At 41.0% G+C, this 27523-nt stretch overlaps 1 protein-coding gene and 1 non-coding gene across 2 annotated transcripts; both read right to left on the bottom strand.

Moving 5' to 3' along the window:
• Positions 1-640: 640 nt before the first annotated feature.
• LOC125123844 (U6 spliceosomal RNA) lies at positions 641-747 on the bottom strand. The gene has a single exon (XR_007134213.1). It is a non-coding gene; the product is annotated as a U6 spliceosomal RNA (small nuclear RNA).
• Positions 748-1113: 366 nt separating this feature from the next.
• On the bottom strand, positions 1114-23880 carry FNTA (farnesyltransferase, CAAX box, alpha). The gene is made up of 9 exons (XM_047771759.1): positions 23684-23880; positions 19963-20048; positions 14897-15011; positions 10128-10232; positions 8207-8333; positions 5708-5856; positions 3547-3609; positions 2017-2188; positions 1114-1737 (listed from the first exon to the last, which is right to left on the bottom strand). The coding sequence occupies exons 1-9, from the start codon at positions 23836-23838 to the stop codon at positions 1615-1617; spliced, it is 1095 nt and encodes a 364-aa protein (XP_047627715.1). The 5' UTR covers positions 23839-23880; the 3' UTR covers positions 1114-1614.
• Between the last annotated feature and the right edge of the window lie 3643 nt (positions 23881-27523).

Consider the following 27523-nt stretch of genomic DNA (forward strand, 5'->3'; position numbering starts at 1 on the left):
TCAACGGCACTAAAGTGAGCCTTTAATTTGGCACCGCATCACATGTGGTGGAAAGCAGGTGTCCCTGCAGGGGATGTGGTGGAGCTGGTCAGTCCCAGGGCCAGCAGCCTCACTCAGCAGTTACTGCTCCCAGCACAGGCAACAGCATCACAATGGTACAGTTCTGCAGTCAGGTTTTGGGATGTATTTCTGGGAGATCAGGTAATTACTTATTCTTCGAGTTATCTGTATACCTCAATAAACCCTGTGGGTTTAAACCACATTGAATGGATTTTGTGCTTGTGGTCAAGAACTGACCAATTCACTACAATTTCAACTACATTTCTTTTAACATAATCATCTTGTTTCTTCAGTTTTTTTTTTTTTTCTTTTTAGGGCAGCACCTGTGGCAAATGGAGGTTCCCAGGCTAGGGGTCAAATTGGAACTGTAGCTGCTGGCCTACACCACAGCCACAGCAACACAGGATCTGAGCCACATCCGCAACCTACACCACAGCTCACAGCAACACCAGATCCTTAACACACTGAGCAAGGCCTGGGACTGAACCTGCATCCTAATGGATGTTAGTGAGATTCGTTAACCGCTGAGCCATGACAGGAACTTTGTTTCTTCAGTTTTATAGCAACATTTTCTTTTTTTAAAAACATGGAATGCTTCACGAATTTGTATGTCATCCTTGCACAGGGGCCATGCTAATCTTCTCTATATCGTTCCAATTTTAGTATATGTGCTGCCGAATTGTGCACAGTGTAGCAACATTTTCTTCCTCAACTGCTTTTCTTTTTTTTAATTTTTTATTTCTTTGCTTTTTAGGGCCACACCTGCCGCATATGGAGGTTCCCAGGCTAGGGGTCTAATCGGAGCTGTAGCTGCCAGAGCCACAGCAACGCCAGATCCAAGACTCGTCTGTGACCTATACCACAGATCATGGCAACGCCAGATCCTTAACCCACTGAGCAAGGCCAGGGATTGAACCCACAGCCTCATGCATGGTTCCTATTTGGATTCGTTTCCACTGCGCCATGAGGGGAACTCCCCTCAACTGCTTTTCTAAGTCAAGAAATCCTTTGTATTTGGTTAAATGGTACTTAAAAGATCAAACTACTATGGCATTGTTTTAGGATACATTTATAATTTTATTACAAAACCATTCTTTTGGCATTAGTTGGTTACAGTGATGGTGAGATACTGTGAGTGTGGCGTATGCAGCAGCTCTAAAGGAACAACTGCTCTCAGTTACCTCCTATCCTTTACACTCAAGTTTCGTGCAATCCTTGAGGCTGCCGATCCTGACACATACACGACTTAGGGAGGAGGTGGTGCTAGGGAATTAGAGTAAATGTTGATAAGACTACAGAAGTTCCTTTACAGGACCTTGTTTCTTCTCCCTCCTCCCAAAGAATTACTTTGCTTAGAAAGAGTCCAATTACTTAAACTAGTCTGAAACGCAGCAGCACCCAAAAAGCATCACACCTAGTTCGTGTTAAAAAGCAGTACCTGTGGGACGCATGTTTTACACCACAGGCCAAGGGAATGATCACTCTAGTTCTTAACTCCTGCATTAGAGTCTCTTAAAAAAATAGAAGCATCCCATCAAGTTCTTCTAGATGGTGTTATTGCTGTACATCTGTAGGTGGGTCACTCTCTGTGCTGTGTTTGCTCTGAAGAGATCTTCCAATGTATCTCCAATATTCCTTTCTTATAGTGTCCTTTTCTTTAGCTAGGATTTCACATAACTGAAAAGGAAAAACAAAACTTCATTAGAGGAAATGTTTAATTCAATCTCTAAGGCAGATACTTCTGGGCTAATACACTTAACTCAGGTCATGTTCAAATGCAATAGACAGTGGAGTCTATCTATCATACATGCACCAGTGATGGGTGTTGCCCTCAACAGCAGAAAAGCCCTGCATGGATTTTGGAGTAACAGGTGAAAAGGCAACTAAATACTGGTGCCACTGGGCAGGACCAGCTTGGAGGCACCAGAAAGAAAAGGGCTGAGTCCCACCACTTACCTCTAATGCTTTATTAAGAATGTCCTCCTTGTTGTCACATTGGTTTTCTAGCATGTCTTCATAGATATCCACGAGAAAGGCAATTAGGTAAGGGGAACTGTGACTTGGTTGTAAATCAAGCAATTGATTTAAGAGATTAGGATATTTAGAAAGACCACGATCCTGCAAAATCCTAAAATTAAAAAAAAAAAGGGATTCTCAGTTTTGAGAAGGAGGAATAGACAGAGTAGAAAGATCAAGAGAGGAAAGAGCGTTCCCGTTGTGGCTCAGCGGTTAACGAATCTGACTAGCATCCATGAGGACATGGGTTTGATCCCTGGCCTTGCTCAGTGAGTTAAGGATTCAGCATTACTGTGAGCTGTGGTGTAGGTTGCAGAAGTGGCTTGGATCCTGCATTGCTGTGGCTGTGGCGTAGGCTGGTGGCTACAGCTCTGATTAGACCCCTAGCCTGGGAACCTCCATATGCCATAGGTACAGCCCTTAAAAAGAAAACAAACAAACAAAAAAAAGAAAGATCAAGAGAAAACGACTCCGTGGAGTTCCTGTTATGACTCAGTAGGTTAAGAACCTGACTAGTATCCATGAGGATACAGGTTCAATCTCTGGCTTCACTCAATGGGTTAAGGATCTGCCGTTGCTGTGAGCTGTGATATAGGTCAGATCTGGCAGACTCAGCTTGGATCTGATGCTGCCGTGGCTGTGGCAGAGGCCGGCAGCTACAGCTCCGATTTGACCCCTAGCCTGGGAACTTCCACATTGCTGCAGGTGTAGCCCTAAAAAGAAAAAAAAAAAAAGTGAGCTTTATCATGGATAATTAATAGCTGAGTAAAATTGGTTTAAAAGAATAATGAAGTTTAAAAGTAATCACTTATAACTCAAACTGTAACACAAAATTAAGGAAAAGTTAAAAAGGGAAGACAAAAACCAAGAGAGATGTTTCTGTTCCTTCTTGAGATGTTTCCTTATCCCTTAAGCTCTGCAGATAGTACAAGCCCCAGCCTCTGACAAAGCTCCAAATGTGGCTGAGCTCCATACTTGGTATTCTTTGGGCCTAGCTTCCTTGGAGACCTTTCAGTTTGACAAGGAGTCTAGTGATGTCACAGGCCAGGCAAGTAAAACCTTGCTGACTTAAGGAGTTAACACTTGTAACAGGAGATGTCAAGAAACGGAAACAAGAAGGGGGCTATGCATCTGTCCAATCTGCTTGTAAATAATTGGTCTTGCCTTCCTATGACCCTGAGCTGAGCAGAAACTAGTGTGTGGATTCTGTCCTGTGACATAAAGACTACAGGGTTCATAAATACAATTATAACTATTACTGTTTAATGGACTACTCTAAAACCTGTGCCAGTACATGCTCGGGAGGTAAAGAAAAGGAGAGAGAGCATGGTTATTGGGTGTTATCGTAACACTGTTACACTTCTGCTCTTAGATCCAGAAAAATGGAATTTTTTTGGAATTTGATTATGGAACATATTCCACATGTTGTAAAAGGTTACCAAAAAAAAAAAAGCAAAAACAACCTCTTACCCTTTCAAATAGTTCCATGCACTTTCATTATGTGGTACTAGTTTAATCATTTCTAGAGTGTACCTGTAAGAAAAGACCACAAATAAAAATGTTTAATTTTGAAAAAGCAGAGCAATAATGAGAAAGTTTTCATGTGACTATAGCATGACTTGGCCCTGTGCTTTCTTTATCTCTCCCTGCGGCTTTGGCATCCCCCAGGCTATGTCTATATTAGAGACTCCCTCCAGGCCGCAATGGTCACTTATTTACACAGTAACATGAAGGCCTAGTTCACAAGTGGAAAAGAAGTGGATGTGGGAGATTTCCTTAAAATGAGGCTTTCCTTCTGAAGGAAGTATCAGCTGAAACAAGGAGACTCCTTTTTTCACTAAAGAAATCTTGGGGAAAAAGTCTGAGATCTACTTATGCCTGAAAAATCATTGGTCACTGAAAAAGGAGAACTAAATAATCTTGGAAACACTGATAAAAAAGATGGCATGGATATTATATAGACAATAAAAACAAGAAACCAACATAGGTGTATAATTCTTATATTTTATAATAAGACTATAGAGCTCCCGTTGTGGCTCAGTGGTAATAACCTGACTAGGACTTGGGTTTGATCCCTGGCCCACTTAGTGGGTTAAGGATCTGGCCTTGCTGTGAGCTGTGGTGTAGGTCTAACACACGGCTCAGATCTGGGGTTGCTGTGGCTGCAGCACAGGCCAGCAGATGCAGCTCCAATTCGACCCCTAGCCTGGGAACTTCCATCTGCTGCAAAAAATAATAATAATAATAATAATAAAAAATAAAATACAACAAGATTCCTAGTAAACTATGAGGTGATTCCCATTCCAAGTGAACATTCCCTCTCTCTTCCCCTTAAACAGGTTATTAAATATAATTTAGATCCAATCACAAAAAATTCCAAAGGAATTGTTAACTGTAGAACTTTGCTTCACTATATGCTTGCTCAAATGAGTAAGTCGCTAACTCGAGTTTGGTGATCTTAGTTTTGTTGCAATGCTTTTATTTTTCCACAGAAAGTAATGATAAACTCATTCAGCATTGTGAAAATTATAAAGAAGCCTGGGGAGTTCCCACCATGGCTCAGCAGTAACGAACCCGACTAGTATCCATGAGGATACGGTTTTGATCCCTGGCCTCGCTCAGTGGATTAAGGGTCCGAGTTGCTGTGAGCTGTGGTGTAGGTCACAGGCAAGGCTTGTATCCCATGTTGCCGTGGCTGTGGCGTAGGCCGGCAGCTACAGCTCTGATTTGACCCCTAGCCTGGGAACTTCCATATGCTGTGGGTGCGGCCCTAAAAAAAAAAGAAGGAAAGAAAGAAGGCTGGAGAAGAGAGGTATTGTAGGACAAGGAATTGTAGAGTTAAAGACTTTTTTTTTTTTTTTTTAATTTAAACCATAAATAGAACAGATAAAAATCAGAGCCAGCTGCCCTGACCCAAGAAGAAGGACAAGGGAGAGAGGCAGATGTATGGTAAAATCAGCTCCTCCTCCGAGCTGCTAAAACAGCTTTCACAATTAAAATATGACCATGATCTCATGAGGCTATAAAAACAATAAACACATTCAAATTTTAAAAAGACACTGAGGCAAAGTAGACTGAGGCAGAGAAGAGGCTTATCGATACCATGTAAAAATTTATACAGAAATTCAGGCCAACTAAGAAATTTCTAGATCTCATAACAGCATTTTGTATGCGAGACTAGTTTTCAACTTGGGGTGATTTTGCAATGCTTTGGGAATGTCTGGGGACAGTTTTGTCACAACTGGGGTGGGGCTTACTCCCAACACACGAGGCATAAAGGCCGAGAATGTGGCTACACATCTCACAAGGCACAGGACAACAAAGATTCACTAGGCCTCACACCCAGCACTAGAGTCATGTGGCATCTGGTGGCTGTTATCTAAAATTTAATGAGGTAGTTTGAAAATGGAGCTTCTGAAATCTGATTTCTTCTCAATCTATAGTAGCAACAACATTTCCAGAGACTTAAGACACTACAAAGTCAACATGTACTATATTCTCTGTTATTTGTAAACTTATCATTATAGGTATCATCTAAGTATTCTGTCCTACTAGTTCCATGAGGGCAGGGTCGGGGCAGTCCTGATCTACAGGTATTCTCTTAGTGTGTGAACAAGTGACGATTACTAACTGGACTTCTCTCTCCAAAACAGCAGGATCATTGTAGCCAGTGGTGTTCGAAATTACGAAGTATCTTTGGTTCCAGACAGAGTTATTTCTCACATCCTCTTTGAGAAGCTGGTCTACATACTGTAGCTCATTATCCCAAAGTTTAAATTCCTAAAAGAGAATAAAAAGTAAAACATCCAACTAGAAATGTCCTGTTATTTATAAGTAATAGAAATAAATAGAAGTTCCCTTGTGGCTCAGCAGTAACAAAACCGACCAGTTATCCATGAAGACGCAGGATCGATCCTTGGCTTTTGCTCAGTGGGTTAAGGATCAGGCGTTGCTGCGAGCTGTGGTGTAGGTCACAGACGTGGCTTGGATCTGGCATTGCCATGGCTGTGGGAGAGGCATGCAGCTGAAGCTCTGATTTGACCCCTAGCCTGGGACCTTCCATGAGCTGTGGGTGCAGCCCTAAAAAGACAATAAATAAATCAAATCAAATCAAATAGATAAGTCCTGAGCGAAGCTAAGTAGGCAGAACTTTAGATATGGGCTCTTCATGTATTTGGAGGAGAGGAGTGACAGCTGCAGGAAATGGAAACAGAGGGGAAGGAAAGTCACTGGAGACAGGGCAATGGTGATGAGGAAGGGAAAACTAAGAAGGCAGCTGAGGTGGCAGTCAGAGTGGCTGTAATTCAGTACCACCTTGAGGAAAACAACTTAGATACCAACTTAGATACCAACTTAGATACCAACTTAGATACCCAAAAACTATTGTAAAGAACTAAATCAAAAGAAAAACAGTAAATCTAACTAAAGGCTCATGCATGGTTTACGGTAAAAATGTAGAAAAAAACATGAAACTTAGTAATAAATCATTGACTAACTATAGTATTATATGTTAATTTGATGTGATTTGATGTTATTACACATATTAAAGAGAAGTATATATGATAAAATTGTATTAAAATACATGTAGAAAATATATATACACCTGGATTTTGATATAAAATTTTATATCACAAAGTTTTTTTACGGGTTTTTTTGTTGTTGTTGTTGTTCTTTTAGGGCCAAACCCACAACACATGGCAGTTCCCAGGCAAGGGGATGAATCACAGCTCTAGCTGCCAGCCTACACCACAGCCACAGCATTGCGGGATCCAAGCCAGTTTGTGACCTATACCACACATCACGGCAATACCGGATCCTTAACCCACTGAGGCCAGGGATCGAACCTTTGTCCTCATGGATGCCAGTTAGATTTGTTTCTGCTGAGCCATGGCGAGAATGCCTACGAAATTGATTAATTAAAAAAATTTATGGCGAGGAGTTCTTGCTGTGGTGCTCTAAGGTCAGTGGCATTTTGGGAGCACTGGATGCACTTTTGATCCCTGGCCTGTCACAGTGGAGTAAGGATCTGGTGTTGCCAGATCTGTGGCTTGGGTCTCAACTGCAGCCTGGATCTGATCCCTGGCCTGGGAACTCCATATGCCACAGAGCAGCCAAAAAATGAAAAGAAAAAAATAAAGTAAAATAAATTATGGTGAGAAGAAAACCAATAAAGACAATTTGAAAAAAGAGAAGAATGGTCCCAATGCTGCAAAATTAGGGACATTAACTATGAAAAAGCTACTATATTGCTTATTTGATACTATCAAAAAACTAGAAGTTTATTTAAAAAAAAAAACTAGATGACTTTAGAAAATGTATTCCTTTAGTCAGACTTTGAAAACTTTAAATTTTTAAGCAAAAACAACTGTTTTGGTGAAATACTCTTGGTATAATGAATAGTGCAGAAAGTAGCAATCACTGGAAAAAATTCACAGGACACAACATGGCAATTGTTTGCTGGAATAAATAAAATGCCCAGAGTGGGAGTTGTAACTATTCTCTTCTATTTAGGACTTAGCATAAAATTTTAACAAGCGAGCAGAAATAAAATATACAATAGTTACTGTAAAATCATATTCCAAAGTTCATGCATGCAAAGCCTCAATATGTTATAATGCCCTCATTAAAGTCACTATTATTCTTCACTAATGTGAAATTACTCACCAGCATACCCAAAGAAATTATAAAGGTTAATAACATGAGAGCTGTCAGGTTTTAATGAAATATCTTGCTAGGTCTTTTTTTTTCTTTTTAGGGCTGCACCTGCGGCATATGGAGGTTCCCAGGATAGGGGTGGAATTGGAGCTATAGCCGCTAGCTTACGCCACAGCCACAAGAACGAGGGATCCGAGCCTTGCCTGTGACCTACATCACAGCTAACGGCAACACTGGCTCCTTAACCCACTGAGGGAGGCCAGGGATAGAACCTGCATCCTCATGGATACTAGTCAGGTTGGTTACCTCTGAGCCACAATGGGAACTCCTCTTACTAATTCTTAATCATGATATATTGTGTGTAATGAACTATGTGTGCTTCAGTTTAAGTATACTTATAATTTAATAGTAATTTAGGTTACTTCATTCAGTTGAAATAAAAGTCTGAGAAGCACTGCAGCAGGAGAATCAATACCTGGATGACCCACTGCCGATGCTGCCAGGCATGGTAATTCTTGGCATCCTGACTGAGAATGTCGGCAATAAACTCAAGCTCCTGAGATGGGTCTTTCAGCCACTCCACCAGCACGCGCCTGTGATGCCTACAGGCGGGGAAAGGAAGTGCAGAAGTTCCACGTTAATTTACCCCAAACCTAAAGTACCAGCTGCATGTACTGTACTGGATGACATGGAGGGACACTTGAGGACAGATGTGCACCCCTCACTCTACAGGAAAGAAAAGGGAACTTAGAAGAAACACCAAGAGAGACAGTTTCAGAGGACGAGGTGACAGCTGAGGAATGAACAGTGATTTGTGTAAAATGAGACAAGGTACTTTGGGCTTAAAGGTTTACCTCAAGCTAAATCTCTCAGGACAACCATAATATCCCATCAAAGAACTGTCAACATTCCCAGATGGCCTAATGAGATTATGGGAAATGGAATACTGCTTTATTAAGTGGTTAAGCTAGCTGCCAGTTTCCCTGAAGTCCAAGGTGCCACATTTAAGCAACTGCTCTTTCCATCAGCTCATGGGCAGAACTGAACTCCCTTCTACACTGGCAAGTAGCTGTGACAAATTGCAAGTTTGTCAAAAGAGGAGTTTCTGTACTTGGAAAATACTTCTAAGAATTTTTTATTGGGTTCTGTTTTTATAATTTTCTTCAGCTGAAATATTTATAAAAATCTCTTAGTGAAAATGGTCTAAAATCCATTGTGGTGATGGTTGCACATATAAATACCTCGAATGGGTCAACAGTATGTGGTATGTGACTTATATCTCAATGCAGCTGTTTTTATTTTTATTTTTTTAGGGCCACACCTGAGGCATATGGAGGTTCCCAGGCTAGGGGGCTAATCGAAGCTACAGCTGCCAGCCTATGCCAGAGCCACAGCAAAGCCAGATCTGAGCTGCATCTGTGACCTACACCACAGCTCACGGCAAGGCCGGTCCCTTAAACCACTGAGCGAGGCCAGGGATCTAACCCGCAACCTCATGGTTCCTAGTCATATTCATTTCTGCCAGGCCACGACAGGAACTCCTCAATGCAGTTGTTTTTTAAAAAATCCATTAGTATTCATTATACTAAAAGTGAACAGGGGTGATGGAGAAAAGCAAAAAGATTTAATGCTTAATGGATGACCTATTTTACATGTATGGACAATCTAAAAATTCATCTCCTGCGCTCCCTCTTTGGTTGCACTGGCTACATGTGGAAGTTCACAGGCCAGGGATTGTACCCCAGCCACAGTAGTGACCAAGCCACAACAGTGACAATTCTGGATTCTTAACCTGCTGAGCCACCAGGTAAACTCCAATCTTGCCTTCTTAATAGTCTCTGAGATGAATTTTTAGGGAGTTCCCTGGTGGTTTAGTGGGTTAAAGACCAGGTGTTGTCTGCTGTGGCTGGGGTACAATCCCTGGCCTGTGAACTTCCACATGCCATGGGCATGGCCAGAAGGCAAGAGGAAGACCCTAGAGGGAAAGATTTTTTTCAGAAGTCTTCCAGTGTCTCATTCATCTTTGAATCCCAGCATCAATAAAAAAACCTTTAATAAACAAATGAATAAAAGATAAAATACCAGAAAGTTGTTTTATAACACAGTGAACAGAAAACATTTGTTTCTGATTTTTTACTCAAACTTTGCCTGACTCTAGCAGTATTATATGCTAACGTCAAGGTTTGAAATAATAGCAGCAAACATTTGAGCCTTAACTACGGGTCAAGACCCACTTTAACACTAAACATGGTTATCTCAGTTTATCCTAACAACTCTATAAGACAGGTAACATTAGCTCCAATGCAAAGTACTAAAGTTATTTTTTAAAAAACCATTCCTTATAGATCATCATCCACTGGCAGGTACTATAAGCACAGACTTATTTCCTTCCTTACCAAACTTGATAGTTTTTGGGCTGTTCCTCAATTATTGCTGTGATGTAGTTCATTTCCTCATGCAGATCCTTCTGAAGTGACTTAAGGAGAACTCTTCGAAAATGCCTATGACAGAGAGCAAGCACCCAGTCTCATTACTCCACGTAAACTGCCCAGTCAACATGCCAAATAAAGCCAAGTACAGAAACATAGTCAGATGCCTTTTCTTGCTAGGTACTCTATATAACAAATAACTTAGGAATTTAACTAACTGTAGTTATCAAAACTCATACATCTATCTGGTGATCGGAAGAATAAAGCATTTTGAAACAAAAATAGCAAAAGGCAGCAAATGTGAGATAGAACAGAAGATAACTAACAGATGATTTTCAGGTGAGACCAGTGTTCTTTTGTATAAGGATCCAAAATATCTCTTTTAAATCAACTATAATAAAGAAAATTAAATAAAAAAACAAAAAAAAATCCCCACAAAATATCTCTTTCCTATATGTTACAGCTTGTTCATTTAGACACATTATTCATAAAATAAATTAATTTCATCACATACTATAAAATATTTTACTTTTATAACCACCATAACAATGCTACTTATAAATAAGTTTCTATTTAATTTCTTCATAAATGAAGTCAAATCATTAAAAAAAACCTTTTCCTAAAGACATGATTAGTTCTGGTCTATTTTTACTTCAAAATTTCAAAAATTTCCATGTCAATATATAATAAGAGACAGCAAAAATTACTTTAAAAGTTATCTTTTAAAATGAAATGCTAAATAGAGGAAATAACAGTATTTCTCTATTAGGATTAAAGAAAATTAGGCTTCACAGAGCAATACATATACAAGCAGCTAATTTCAGGGATACTGCCTTTGCTTTTTTCTTTTTTGGCTACATTTGCAGCATGTGGAAGTTCCTTGGCTAGGGATCAAGCCCACGTCACAATTTAAACCTGCGGCACATCTGCAGCACAAGGAACTTCCTCAAATGCATTCTAAGTTATTTCGAGCCTTATATGGTCAGGAATTTCTTACAAGTTAAGAATGTGCAAATTAAAGACATAAAAGTGATGCAATATCACATTAACAATTCCAAATAAACATGGTGGGTTAAATAAATAGCTTATCTTCACTCGCTAATGAAATACTACTAAAACAACAGTAAAGAAATAAAAATGGGGAGTTCCCTAGCAGATTAAGGATGTGGCCTTGCCACTGCTGTGGCTCAGGTTTGATCCTTGGCCTGGAAACTTACTTTTGTATGCTGAAGGTACAAAAAAAAAAAAAAAAGGAAGAAAGGAAAAAGAAAAAGGAAGGAGTTTCCTTTGTGGCTCAGTGGTTAACGAACCTTACTAGTATCCATGAGGACTCAAGGGTTCAATCCCTGGACTCACTCAGTGGTTAAGGATCCGTCGTTTCTGTGGCTGTGGTGTAGATTGAAGATGCAGCTCAGATTTGGTGTTGCTGTGGCTGTGGTATAGGCCGGCAGCCACAGCTCCAATTTGATCCCTAGCCTGGAAACTTCCATATGGCAGTTCATAAGACATATAAAGACAAACAAACAAAAGAAAAAAGAAAGAAAGAAAAACCAGTATAAATCCACCAGGACAAAAGAATACCACAGCAGTTAGAAGAGGTCTACAAGATTATGGAAAACGGTATGCTGATAGTTTTGAGTGACTTAGAAAAACAGAAAGAGCGAAAAACCTGTCAAATGAGAAAGAAAGGTTTAGAAATCAAAGGTGTCAGGTTATTTCCAAAACTCAGAGTCAAGGCTGTGGCTGAAAATGCTATAAGGTCTAGAAAGAGTCCTTAGCAGCCGAGACCCCTCCCCATACCCTGAGCAGAGAGGTGACATTTCCTGACCTGGATGTGTGTGTGTGTGTCTGTGTGTGTGTGTCTGTTTGTGTGTGTCTGTGTAAGTGGCACAGAACCCTGGGCAGAGAGGTGACCTTTCCTGACCTGGGGAGTGTGTGTTTCTCCCTGGCACAGACTCCTGGGCAGAGAGGTGACCTCTCCTGACCTGGGGAGAGTGTGTGTGTGCACGTTCGTGTGTACGTGTGTGTGCTTCCCCAGCACATTTCCAAGTGGTAAGAGCATTCGGCATCTCTTGTTTCACTGAGGTGACTCTGGGTAGGCTCCCAGATGGCTCCTGGTCACCAGAAAGACCAAGCTTTCATCAGAAGCATGGAATGTTCAGTTCCCCTTGCATCTTCCAGACAGGGCAGAAGGGCTGCAGATGGAGTTGACAATGGATGGTGCCTATGAGGAAGCCTCCATAAATTCCCCATAGCAGGGGATTCAGAGAGCTTCCAGGTGGATGAACACATCCATGTACTGGGAGGGTGATGCACCCCAGCTTCTCAGGGACAGAGGCTCCTGTACTCAGGACCTGCCCAGACCTCACCCTACGCATCTCTTCATCTGGTTGTGCATCTGTCCTTTTACCATGTCCTTTAATGAAGTGCTAAACCTAAGTGAGTGCCTCCCTGGGTTCTGTGGAACCACACATTCACAGCCCACCAGTCAGCAGCTGGGGACTTACGATCAGCACTGGGGTGGGGGTGGGCTTATGGGATGAGCCTTCACCTGTGGCACGAGGCCCTCTCCAGGTAGACAGTGACAGAATGGAGCTCACAGAGAACTGCTTGGTAGGGGGAAAACCCACACACATTTGGCAACTGGAAGGGCCAGAAGTGAAGTGCATTGTGTGAAAGTGAAGAAAATACCCAGGAGAAGGCCTGGGGTTTTCCTAAAAACCAGGCAACAGACAAGTGCCTTCGTTTTCTGGAAAAATCTGAAGCAGAAAGAAATACCAGATAGAGAAGAAAGTGGAGCGAGCTTAGGGCTGGAAACTAGGAAATGTAAAACGCTGCTATACTAATCAGTTGAGACACTGTACCCTACCCCTGTCTTCCCCTGCAGAACGGACCCACAATTGCGGCAGCCAAGTGTACACTCCTCAGACGATAACTAGACAGCTCTTCTTCGGAGAAACAAACTAGCCAAGAGGAAAGACCTAGAAATCCTGGCATGGAGATTTCACACAAAATAGCCACACCTCTACTCACTCACTTCACCGTAAAGCCCTCTGAGTGTCAAGTCTGCAACATGCAGAGATGCAAATCAGGTTTTTCCTCCTTCCACTTTAAGTACTAAAGGAGAGCCAAGGATTACCAATCAAGTGAGAAAAATGTCTACAAGAAAGAAGGAGACCAAAGGAAATAAACAGAAAAATGAAGACATGTCACACCCATGAAATAAAAGACAAGATGCTATGAAAAAAGAATAGTCAGAGAACAAAAAACCAGCTCTTGTAAATTAAAAATGGGTGCAGAGAGAAGAGCCAGAAGATAAAACTGAGTATAGCACAGGGAACTATTATCTAGCGATTTGTGATGGAACAGGATGGAGGATAATGTGAGAAAAAGAATGTGCATGTGTGTGTGTGTGTGTATACGACTGGGTCACTTTGCTGTACAGCAGAAGTTGACAGAACATTGTAAATAAACTATAATAAAATTTTAAAAATTTTTTTAAAAAAGACAAAACTGAGGAAATATTTTACAAGTATATAAGATGAGGTGAAAATAAGAAAAGGCAATCTCAAAAGTACAACATGCAATGAAAAGGCAGTCTGGTAAGAGAACACTATTATTATTATTATCATCTCTTTAGGGCTGCACCCACAGTATATGGAAGTTCCCAGGCCAGGGGTCGAATTGGAGCTGTAGCTGCTGGCCTACACCACAGCCACAGCAATGTTAGATCCGAGCCACATCTGTGACCTATACCACAGCTCACGGCAACTCGGATCCTTAACCCACTGAGCGAGGCCAGGGATCAAACCTGCATCCTAATGGACGCTAGTCAGATTCATTTCCATTGAGCCACGACAGGAACTCCAAGAAAACACATTATTAAAGGAACATAAAATTCCCCAAAGCTAAAGAAAAGACTAAAATGAAGGAATGGGAATCTTTTCAATAGAGACTAAAAGAAGGTTTAAAAAATCTGAAGGAAAATGATTTCCAATCTAGAGTTCTAGTAATAAAGTTGCGAAGAGACTAAAGACACTTTTAAATACACAAAATCTCAAAAACATTTTCCCATACATCTTTTTGAAAGTTTCCCTCTACTCAGGGATGTGGTCTATTAAAATGAGAGGGTAAATCAAGAAAAAGATGTGGGATCTGGAAGCAGGGACCAAACACAGGAAAAGAGCTATAGACTGAATGCAGGCGCCAGCCCAAATCTGCCTAGAAGGACAAAGGGTTAGCTGCTATGTTCACCACTAAGGAGGCATTTTATAAAAGCAGAGGGTGGGAGACAAATTACTTACAGGTAAAAAGACAACAAAATGGGTAATCTGTTAAAGGAAACATAATTATACTATGAAATGTAGGTCAGCAGGAACCATGAACTGATTACTGATTTAACTAGAAACTGAGGTGGAGACAAGAGAGTGACCTCTGTATCTTCCACAGAAGTGATAATGCCTAAAATGAAGACATTAAAACAAACAAGCATGTTATTTAGAATATAGAAGCTATTTTAAGAAAAAAGCTCCTGGGAGTTACTGCCTCCAGGAAGTGGGACTCCAGTGAGAAGGAACAGGGCAGAGATGGCCATTTTTCATTTGGTCTCTGACTTTGAAACTCATAGGGGAACTATTATTTTGATAAAAATTAAAGTCAGGAAAAAGAAAATCCATTCAAACTGAAACCTGAGACATTTGGACAGGGAATAGTAACAGTGTGTATTATTTACTCACCATACTGTGTAATTGGCTGCATTTAACTCAATGGCATCTCTGGTCAGTTTAAACGCCCGCTCGCTTCTCTCATCGCGCTGCAGGACGGCCCGGAAGTAATCATAGACATCTCTAACTGGAGCAAGAGCACACGGCAACATTAGCACTGTCTTCCTTGTTGAAACCACCAAGCATTATAATTCAAAATGTTATCTTCTATGAGGAGGATATCTTACTGCACGTATACGGTACTTTTTTCTTTTGCTTTTTTAGGGCCTCGCCCGTAGCATATGGAGGTTCCCAGGCTAAGGGTTGAACTGAGCTGCAGCTGCCAGCCTACACCACAGCCACAACAACGTGGGATCTGAGCCGAGTCTGCAACCTACGCAACAGCTCACAGCAACACCAGATCCTTAACCCACTGGGTGAAGCCAGGGATTGAACCTGTATCGTCATGGATGCTAGTCTGATTTGTTCCCACTGAGCCACGAGGGGAACTCCTACAGGATTGATAACACTAAGCAAAAGGAGGAAAATCCAATGCCTATGATTGCTCCCCTGTTAAGGCTTTAGTTCACAGCCACAATAAAGTGTGACCAAGCTCAATGCACATACAGGGGTTGATGCCCGACTCCAGGTCAACTCCAGGTCAACCCCAGACATAAGATTATCAGAGGAGAGCAGGAATAATTATAACTCTTTCAAATTCTAAACATACAAAGGTCACCTACTTCTAAATACTACCTTTAAAAAGTTGAATTTATTGCCAGAGTGAAACTTAGAAACAACATATATGGTAAATAATTATAGAATACTGTACAGTCATTAAGAACTAAGCACCAAATACTTTATTTATCTTGGTCTTTTTGCCATTTTCTTGGGCCACTCCCGGGGCATATGGAGGTTACCAGGCTAGGGGTCTAATCGGAGCTATAGCCACTGGCCTTCGCCAGAGCCACAGCAACGAGGGATCTGAGCCGCGTCTGCGACCTACACCACAGCTCACGGCAACACCGACTCCTTAACCCACTCACTGAGCAAGGCCAGGGATCAAACCCACAACCTCATGGTTCCTAGTCGGATTCGTGACCACTGAGCCACGACAGGAACTCCTAAGCATCAAATACTTTAAAGTGTGTCCAAAATACTTATAATATGTTGACGCTATATACGGTGTATACACGTCATTTTATGTGACACACACACCTACAAATGTAAAACATACATACACCTGCACACGTACAAAGCATAAACCTAACCCTGTAGAAATACTTGCACAGGAGTGGAAGGCTATACACCAAATGTTCACAGTGGTTAGCTCTGGATGATGAGACTCTTAATTTGATTTTTGTTTTTAAATTTTTTGGCTGCACTTGTGGCACATGAAGTTCCAAGGTCACGGACCAAATCCGCACACTGCAGTGACCCAAGCTACAGCAGTGACAATGCCAGATCTTTAAGCTGCTGTGCCTCAAGAAAATGCCCCTAAAAAATATTTATAATTAAAAAGAAATATATGTTCTAGGTAAATATTGCAAACCATATAAAAGTACATGAAGTTCCCCCTACTCCAATGCTGCTTGCTCCCCAATGCCCCAGATCTATATTGGTGCCTAATGGCTGTTACCAGTTGATGTGTCTTTCCAGACATTTTTTTAAGCAGACAAATGTAATTTTGTTCTTGTTTGTTTGTTTAATTTTATGGCTACACTCAGGTCATACGGAAGTTCCCAGGCCAAAGACTGAATCCAGAGCCACATTTGCGACCCAGGTGCCGCAAGACCAGATCCTTTTAATCCACTGAGCCAGATCAGGGATAGAACCCAAGCAGCTGCAGATTCTTAACCCACTGAGCCACATGGGACCCTCTTGTTTATTTATTCGTATTTTTAGGGAAGTTCCCAGGCTACAGGTGGAATCAAAGCTGCAGCTGCTGGCCTCTATCACATCCCCAACAACGTGGGACCGCAGCCCCATTTGTGACCTATACCACAGCTCATGGCAACGCTGGATCCTTAACCCACTGAGCAAGGCCAGGGATCTAACCTGAGTCCTCATGAACTACTCAGGTTCTTTACCACTGAGCCACAATGGGAACTCCCTCCCTTGTTTATTTTTAATGAAGTTGGTTACTCATTCTGCATTTCATTTGGGCATTTCCCCCTCGGTGATACATCTTTCCAGGCGCAGATATACACATCCACATCAGTCACTCTTTTTCACTTTTCCATATGGTGGAGGTGACATAATTTACATGTCAATGCTATTTCTTTACAGATTTCACAAGTGGGATTAGGATACTCAGTCTTAGGGCTATACATTTTACCCTGACAGGATCGTAAATGAATTGAAGATTATGTAAACAGAATTTTATATTAGATTTTTCTGATATTAAAATTTTTTGCTATTGAAATATTTTTAATTAAAAATTAAAAATTTAATATACTGTCATACTCAAAATCTCTAAAATTTAGGTGCCTTTCTTTATTCATATTGTTTCTGAAATCTGAACCTATTATAACAGATCTCGATCCTCTCATTGGTTATACACATACAAATATAAGACAACTACACATTCAGTTATTCTCCAAAACACAAATATATAGGTGGTTTCTAATACTTTGGTTTTTCAAAAAATGCTAAAACATATAGTGCCTTCTATGAGCCAGTCACTGTTCTATCATTTTACGTGTCTAATTCACTTGCTCTGTAAAGTAGTTATATACAGGAGAAAAGAGGTCTGAGAGGTTAAATAACTTGTCCAAGTTTACAAAGCCAGTGAAATGTAAGAATCTGAACCAGGAGTTCCTGCTATGGTGCAGCAGAAACCAGAAACCATGAGGTTGTAGGTTCGATCCCTGGCCTCAGTCAGTGGGTTAAGGATCCAGCGTTGCCGTGGGCTATGGTGTAGGTCACAGACGTGGCTCAGAGCTGGCTTGCTGTGGCTATGATGTAGGCCGGTAGCTGTAGCTCTGATTTGACCCCTAGTCTAGGAACCCCCATATGCTGCAGGTGAGGCCCTAAAGAGCAAAAAAAATAAAAAAAAGAATTTGAACCAGGTGGTCTGGCTCTGAGGTCTGTGCTCCTAGCCTCCTAGTACATGTCTTCTGATGCCATAAGCCAGAGAAAACCCAGAATATATCATTAGAAACAGTACTTTAAGGTTATAAGATAGGAGCATTTTCTAGTTTCCATTAAATATATACGTGATACTGCTTTCCAAAGTGCCTAAACATGTGAAACTATCATCTGAGACACATGGCTCTGTTCAGGTGTCTCCATATCTGATCTCATAAAAAAGTTTAAAATTATCCTTCATTCCTAATGATAATGGACTTCCCCATTTAATGTCCAATGAAATAACTACCAGTTCATACCTTTGTCTGTCTTTTGTATGGCTGCACCTGCAGCATGTGCAAGTTTCAGGGCCAAAGATCAAATTGGAGCTGCAGCTCCCAGCCTACACCACAGCCACGGCAATGCCAGGTCCAAACCGCATCTGTGACCTACACCACAGCTTGTGGCAATGCCAGAGCCTTAACCCACTGAGCCACAAGGGAACTCCCCCTTTGTCCATTTTTATTAGTCTGCCTATTTCCTTAACATTCTGTAGGAATTCCTTTTAAGGTTCTAAATTATCAATCCTCTGTTTTACGCATCTTCTCCCACGCTGCTGGTTGCCTTTTAACTTATTCATGGTGCCCCAAATTTTTAATTTTAATATATTCATTTATCAGTTTTTGACTATTTCTCTCTTTTCCTTTGTGGTTTCTAATAATGATATATGTAAGAATTTTAAATGTTGATTTTTTTTTTAACCCAGCAAAAAATGGTTTTATTACTTTTAACTGAAAGAAATGTATGATTGTGTCAGTTTTCCTAAGATACACCTCATGAATCAGGAAAAGCTGTGGTTTTCCTAACTCTGATCACCAGTGAGGTTAACATCTCTTTATAGATATTTCTGTTTCTTCTAGTGAGTTATCTCTTCATGTTTAAGTTTGGAAATTTTCCAGTTTATGCAGTGATCCCTTCTGATCTTCTCCTCAATCAGTTCTGAGTTTTACATCTTGCCTAATAATTTCTTTACCCTAAGAGGGACTGTTACTTTATTTGCTCCTAGTATGTTTACAGTTTGGTTTTAGAACTTTAATTCATCTGTAACTTATTTTTATGTAAGATAGGAGATAGGAATATAACTGTTATGCCAACTGTTACAAAACCATTATTTGATTAATCCATATTTTTCATACAGGTATGAAATGTCCTTTTTATCAAATACTAAGTCCCCACCTATATCAGTTATCTATATTTAGATTCCATATTAATCTATTTAATCTATTTATTTTTGTACAAGTTCCACATGTTAATTAGTACATTTTCACATTTGATAAGGCAAACCCTTACATCATTATTCTTTCTTTTCCAACATTTCAGGGCACTATCTCATAATCAAGAAAAAAAAAACAATAAATGCTTTTTGTAAAAGAGGAATGATCTTGGATAACAGAGTCTTAAGGAGAAAAAAAAAATATATATATATACATAAAACTATAAAACTAGCATTCCATTTACCCTTTCTGAGAACAACTAACAATTAACATTTGCATGGCCTTCAATTTACAAAGCATTTTCACATTCAATAAGAAAGAATACTTTGTCAAAGAAAATAATCCACTCATTTTAGTACCAGTAATGTATTCCAACTGAGCCTAACATTTCATAGCTAAAATATATTCCAAAATGCTCACATTTTAACAATCAAAGTTTATTCGATATATAAAAGTAAATCATTTATGTTGTACCTTCTGTATAGGTTAAATAGTAAATGAAAAGCACAATCATATAGTAGCTATTATATGTAATAATGTAACATTCATTTACACTTAGAATATGTCTATTCTTTCCACAAAATAAAGCTTTTAATCACGAAAAAAATGACGAAAAATCACAAGATCAGCTTAGTTTAAGTTATTTACATCTTTATTAGACAAAATCTATCATCTATCTAACCACAAAGTTCTGAATTTCAACTCTGCCACTAAGTCTGACTTACAGGCCTTTGCCTAATAAAAAAATACACTTACATTTTTCACTATAAATGATCTGGACCACTGGATTGGGACCATCGTTCTGTGGCACTGGATCTATATCGGCCCATTCTGCTCTGTCCCTGAAAATACATAAATTTTCAGGGATTATACTCAAGCATGTAAGAAAAAAAAAGAAATCTCACATTTCAAAAAATGGCAACAATTACACTTTAACTTACAAATAAGGTAATCATGGTTAGATTCTTCATGAACAAATTTTGTCACTTTGTATTATACTCTTAAAAACAAAATAAAACTGAAATGAGTAATTTTTCAAGTCAATAAATCAATAGTTTTCAAATTAAAAATTTTTACATAAATGCAAACGCAGGTTTTGTTAGCAAATACACAATAGTTTTAAATTAGAAATCAATCAAATTCATTGGTCTAACATGACTCTTTGGAGTCTGTCAGTATTTTAAAAAATCTGAATGACAATTTTTTTATTTGAATAATCCATATAACTAGAAAATGATATTTAAAAATAAACATAGCTCCATAAAAAAGGGGGCATAAGGAGTTCCCCTCGTGGCTCAGTGGAAATGAATCTGACTAGGATCCATGAGGACACAGGTTCCATCCCTGGCCTCACTCAGTGGGTTAAGGATCTGGCATTGCCATGAGCTGTGGTATAGGTCATAGACATGTCTTGGATTTGGCATTACTGTGGCATAGGCTAGCAGCTACAGCTCCAATTCAACCCCTAGCCTGGGAACTTCCATGGGCCGTGGGTGCGGCCCCAAAAAGACACCTTCCCCCACTCCCGCAAAAAAATGGACATAAGATCTAAACAGGAAATTCTCCAAAGAAGATATACAGAGAAATGCAAATCAAAACTACTATGAGGTACCACCTTACACCACCCAGAATGGCCATCATCAAAAAGTCTCCAAACAATAAATGCTGGAGAGGGTGTGGAGAAAAGGGAACCCTACTACACTGTTGGTGGGAATGTAAATTGGTACAACTGCTATGGAAAACAGTATGGAGATTCCTCAAAAAACTAAAAATAGAATTACCATTTGTTCCAGCAATCCCATTCCTGGGCATCTATCCTGAGAAAACCATGACTCAAAAAGAGACATGTACTCCAATGTTCATTGCAGCATTATATACAACAGCCAAGACATGGAAAGAACCTAAATGCCCATTGACAGAGGACATAAAGATGTGGTACATATACAAAATGGAATACTACTCAGCTATGAAAAGGAATGAGATGATGGCATTTGCACAACATGGATGGACTTAGAAATTATAATGCTAAGTGAAGTTATTCAGACATCATATTCCATTATATGTGGAATCTAAAAAAAAAGGATACAATAAACTTTCTAGAATACTGACTCACAGACTTTGAAAAACTTATGGTTTCAAAAGGAGACAGGTTGGGGGGGGATGGAAATGCTATAACATTGGATTGTGACAACTGTTGTACAACTATAAATGTAATAAAATTCATTCAGTTAAAAAAACAAATAAATAAAAATGAAAATAAAGGTAGGAGTTTCTGCTTTGGCACACTGCATTAACGATCCCACAGCAGCAATGGCATAGGTTGCAACTCTAGGTAGGATTCCATTCCTGGCACAAGAATTCCATATGCCATGGGTGTGGCCATAAACATAAATAAATAAATAAAAATAAATATAGTTTACTATACAGTTTATTTATTTATTTAAAAGAATTTTTTAGGGCCATACTCATAGCATATGGAAGCTCCTGGGCTAGGTGTTATATCAGAGCTGCAGCTGCAGGCCTACATCACAGCCACAGCAACACGGGACCTGAGCCACATCTGTGACCTATGTCACATCTTACGGCAATGTTGGATCTTTAACCCACTGAGTGAGGCCAGGGTTTGAACCTGCATCCTCATGGATACTATGTCAGGTTCTTAACCTGCTAAGCCACATGGGAACTCCTAATACAGTTTAAATAATACAGTTTACTGTGTGCTGACCAGTGGTCCAGGTGGTCAGTGGAGAGCAGGCTCTGGAATCTGTGGAATACTGGCTTTACCATTTAACTTCAGCTGTGTAACCTTGAGAAAGTTACTTAACCTCTCTGGGCCTCAATTTCCTCATTTATAAAATGGAGATGATCTATTATTAACCAAACTTAAAAGGCTTTTGGAGAAGTGAGATATGTTAAGCACTTAAAATGTGCATAATAGTAAGCATAGAGTACATAGTAAATATACTATAATATACATTAACAAACACAGTTATATTACACATTAAATGCATTAAGTATACTATATAATATTACTGTATGCTTAAATATATATGCTATATGTTATAAATATTGGATACAATGAATGTAAGTATTCAATGAATCCTAATCATTACTATCAATGCTGAAATAACATTACAGGGGCAACAATGTGTGCCTAGAGACACTGCGGTATGAACTGCCCAGTGTGAGAAATTTGGGGGGTTTTTTTTGGTTTTGCTTTTTTTGTGTGTGTGTGTGTCTTTTTTCTAGGGCTGCACCAGCGGCAAATGGAGGTTCCCAGACTAGCGGTCGAATTGGAGCTGTAGCTGCCGGCCTACGCCACAGCCACAGCCACAGCCACGCCAGATCCGAGCCGCGTCTTCGACCTACACCCACAGCTCATGGCAACGCCAGATCCTTAACTCACTGAGTGAGTCAAGGGATCAAACCTGCAACCTAATGGTTCCTAGTCGGATTCACTAACCACTGAGCCACGATGGGAACTCCAGAAATTTGTTTTAACCACTCTTTTACTTTCATTCTTTTCCTCTTACCCCGTTTTCAAGTCTCAGCACTGATCAGCTATTGACAGCAAAGATTCTGTGGTATTTAGACAAATCCTAAAATTGTGTCCATTATATTTAAGGAGAAATCCAGGGGAAACAATTATCTTAGGTGTGAGATCTAGCTTGGGGAGCGGGATGAGAAAAGCAAAGACACACAGGGAAATCAGGCACAGGCTAGGAAAGGGATTACACAGTTCAGAAAGGAGGTGTGAGCACTATGGGGCCACCTCAACCAACTGAAATCACTGAAACGTTAACTCCAATAACAAAATGTGGATAGTGACTTCCGTGCATTCATAAAATCTAGGCAAATCAGCCATCTCATGGGTTTGCGTAGAACTACAGGGAAAAAAAAAGACATAGGAAAGCTAAGGACCATCTCTACAGGCTGAAATGGAGCTGAGGAATCAGTATTACCAATAGAAAGCAAAGAACTAAAGGGGACGGGACTGGGTGTTGGCAAAAGTGGGGAAAAGCAAGTTAGAGCAGTACCCTGCACTACTTTACTGCACAGCGCTCGTACAATCATCTTCACAGCTTAACTTGGAGCCCGTCTGAGGGTAGGCGCTAAAACCATGAAAGAAAACGCTGAATGAGAACGTCCCGGTCCTTAAAGGTCTTATGTTAGTTCCCTCCGTTCCTGCAGAACACACACGGGAAGCCCCGTTTCCAAAGTGAGCATGTGTGGACCTCATTTAAATTATTTCCTGCTGGGCTGTCCAACTGCACCCAAGCCCTTCGGCTCGGACAGTCAGCAGGCCGGCGCGGTGGGGCTCCGAACCTCCACGGTCCGGCGAAGTGACGGCGCGGGTCCCATCCGCCGCGCCCCGGCAGCCGGACCCCGAAGCCGCGCGAGCCTTGGCCCGAGCCGCACCCGCTGCACTCCGCGTGCCGGGCAGGTCTCGGTGCCGCGGCCTGGCTGTGGGTGTTACCTGTACAGGACATAGGTGGGCGAGTCCAGGCTCAAGAACCCGTCGTCCATAGGGGACGCCACCGCCTCTTCCTGGGGCGGCTGGGGCGGCGGCGGCTCCGGCTGACTGGGCTCGCCACCCTGCGCAGACTCCCCGACACCATCGGCGGCCGCCATCTCTCCTCGGCCCGCAGCGGAGGAGGCGGTGGAGACCCCGCCCCCGGCCCGGCCCGGCCCCGCCCCTCCCCTCCCGCGGCCACTTCCTGTTTCCTCGCTCTTACCATAGAGACGCGGGCCAGAGGGCCTCCGAGCCGGCGCCCTTCCTTGGAGGTCCTGGTTGGGCTCGTGTCAGGTGGGGGCCACGGCATGCTCCCGGGGGCCCCCAGGTTTCCCACTCGCGCGAACACGTCCTTGCTTTGGAATGTGCTAGTGTTGTTCGTTGTCATCGTCAGCGGGGAAGGTGCCTGTCCTTGGGAGCCCTGGATGAGAGTGGCTGGCTGCCCCTGCTCCATGTTACTTTTCCAAGGGCGTTTGCATTCCTTGGATACATTTTTTTTTTTTCTTTCAGATGCTAAGAGTTTATACCGCAGAATTTCAGTCATCTAGAGCTTAACCTTTTTTTTTTTTTTTGTCTTTTGTTGTTCTTGTTGTTGTTGCTATTTCTTGGGCCGCTCCCGCGGCATATGGAGGTTCCCAGGCTAGGGGTCGAATCGGAGCTGTAGCCACCGGCCTACGCCAGAGCCACAGCAACGCGGGATCCGAGCCGCGTCTGCAACCCACACCACAGCTCACGGCAACGCCGGATTGTTAACCCACTGAGCAAGGGCAGGGACCGAACCCGCAACCTCATGGTTCCTAGTCGGATTCGTTAACCACTGCGCCACGACGGGAACTCCGAGCTTAACCTTTTGAAATTAAAGTCCTGATTATACATGTAATATGTGTATATGTTACAGGAAAGGTAAATATTTAGCAAATACTTGCTGACTCGTATATGCCGTGCTTGCTCACAGCAGCAACCAACTTCTGCTGTCATGAACTTCTAAGGCAGGGTAGCAGAATTTGCCGGCCTAAAATACGCTGTCGGCTTCAGGTCATGCCACTCCACATAAGCTGCTGTAGGTTTTTTTGGTTATTTTGAGCCGCAGGCACTTGAAAAACAGCAAATACAGGAAGAAGCTTTCTCTGAATTCCCTTATTGGCCTGAAGACAGACCCTCCAAAAGGAACTCAGCTGCAGTAAATCCCCTCTCTGGCAGTTTCAAGAGTCGAAGTGAACACCACACCCAGACACGTTTTGTCAAACTATGGAATCTCTACCCTGTTCCTCTAAAGGTCCATTCATCTCTCCTAAAAAACATTTACTCTCCAAGAGACCTCCTCTCCCCTTTCTCTCTAAAGTGATATTTAAGCCTGAATTCTAAGCCACCTCTGGGAGCTGCTAATTTTTCTCTAGATATCTCTAAGTATTTTTCCATTTTCTCTAGGTATTCTCGAGCTATACATGTTAATAAACCCCTGTTTGTTTTTCTCTTGTTAATCAGACTTTTATTACCATGGTCTCAGCCAAGAACTCATAAGGATAGAGGGAAAACCATTTTTCACCCTCAGCAGTAGATGGTCAGGAAGGCTTTCCAGAGACTGTTGGAGCAGAGATCTGCGAAAGGAAAAAGTATGCCAGTCAGAGAGAACAGGAGGTGACTGCTTGGCATGGTCTTGGTTAGGGAATGACGCTACTGTCCTTCAAGGCCCATGAGTGAAAGGAATGAACTGCTAGGTTGTAAGATTGAAAAGGGAGCCAGGGACTGTGGGAAGCATTTCGAGTTTTAGAAATATTATTTATTGTGGTAAAATAGTCATAATATAAAACATCTTTTTTTTTTGCTCTTTTAAAAAATTTTATTATAGTTGATTTACATTAATCCTCTGCTATACAGCAAAGTGACTCAGTTATACATATATATATATATATATATATATTCCTTTTCATATTACTTTCTGTTATGGCTTATCATAGGATATTGACTGTAGTTCCCTGTGCTATACAGTAGGACCTTGTTGTTAAAACTTATCTCTTTAGGAACTCCTGTTGTGACTCAGTGGTAATGAACCTGACCAGTATCCATGGGGATGGGGGTTTGATCCCTGGCCTCGATCAGTGGGTTAAGGATCCAGTGTTGCTATTTGGCAATTCTGGGTCTTTTGTGGTTCCATATAAATTTGTGCATTGTTTGTTCTAGTTCTGTGAAAAATGTCATGGGTAATTTGATAGGGATTGCATTGAATCTGTAGATTGCTTTAGGTAGTATAGTCATTTTTACAGTATTAATTTTTCCAATCCCAGAACATGGAATATTTTCCATTTCTTTATGTCTTCTTTAATTTCCTTGATTAATGTTTTAGAGTTCTCAGCATATAAGTCCTTTACCTCCTTGGTCAGGTGTATTCACAGGTATTTGATTTTTTGGGGTGCCATTTTAAAAGGTATTGTATTTTTGTATCCCTTTTCTAATATTTCATTGTTAGTATACAGAAACGTGACTGATTTCTGCATGTTAATCTTATATCCTGCTACTTTGCTGAATTTGTTGATCAGTTCAAGTAGTTTTTGGGTTGAGTCCTTAGGGTTTTCTATGTATATAGTATCATGTCGTCTGCATACAGTGACAGTTTTATCTCTTCTCTTCCTATTTGGATGCCTTTTATTTCTTTTGTTTGTGTGATTGCTGTGGCTAGGACTTCCAAAACTATGTTGAATAGCACTGGTGAGAGTGGGCATCCCTGTCTTGTTCCAGATTTGAGCGAGGAGGCTTTCAATTTTTCTCCATTGAGTATTATATTTGCTGTGGATTTGTCATAAATGGCTTTGATTATGTTCAGGAATTTCCCTCTATACCCACTTTGGTGAAAGTTTTTATCATAAATGGATGCGGGACTTTGTCAAATGCTTTTTTTTTGCATCTATTGAGGTGATCTTATGGTTTTTGACTTTTCTTTTATTAATGCAGTGTATGACATTGATTGATCTGCGTATGTTGAACCATCCTTGTGAACCTGGGATGAATCCCACCCGGTCATGGTGTACCATCTTTTTGCTATGTTGTTGGATTTGGTTGGCTAGAATTTTGTTGAGAATTTTTGCGTCTACATTCACTTGTGATTTTGATTTGTGTTTCCCTAATGATTAGAGATATTGAGCATCTTTCAATGTGCTTCTTGACCATTTTGTGGGATTTGATTTTAAATTGGAATTAGTAGAAGGTTTTGAGTAAGGGAGAGGTGTGATTTAAATTTTTTCCCTTTTTCTTTTTTCTTTTTTTTTATGGGCTGCAGATTCGGCATATGGAAGTTCCTGGGCTAGGGGTTGCATTTGAGCTGCTACTGCCAGTCACAGCCATAGCCACAGCAAAGCCAGATCCGAGCCACATCTGTGACCTGCACCACAGCTCACGGCAATGCTGGACTCTTAACCCACTGAGCAAGGCCAGGGATCCAGCCTTCATCCTCATGGATACTAGTTGGGTTCTTAACCTGCTGAGCCACAGCGGGGAACTCCCACACGATTTACATTTTTTAAAGTATTACTTGGCTACTCTGTGTAAGTACACACAGTAGAAAGGCAAGAATGGAAACCATGAGTGTAAAGTCATCATAACAGTCTGGGCAAAATGTCCAAGTGTTTAAATCATGATTCACAATTCACTGTTCAATCATAAAAGCATTTTAGTGGGTCCTACGGTAGACAAGATGACCCACCAATCCTCCTCCAAGGAAGACCAGCTTTGGGGAGAGTAGTCAGCAGCCAGCCTTCCACAAGGTCTGAGGCCAGCCCACCCCAGGCCACCGAAGAAGGAGGTGGAGGT

Source organism: Phacochoerus africanus, chromosome 3 (genome assembly GCF_016906955.1).
Source record: "Phacochoerus africanus isolate WHEZ1 chromosome 3, ROS_Pafr_v1, whole genome shotgun sequence".
Lineage (NCBI taxonomy): Eukaryota > Metazoa > Chordata > Mammalia > Artiodactyla > Suidae > Phacochoerus > Phacochoerus africanus.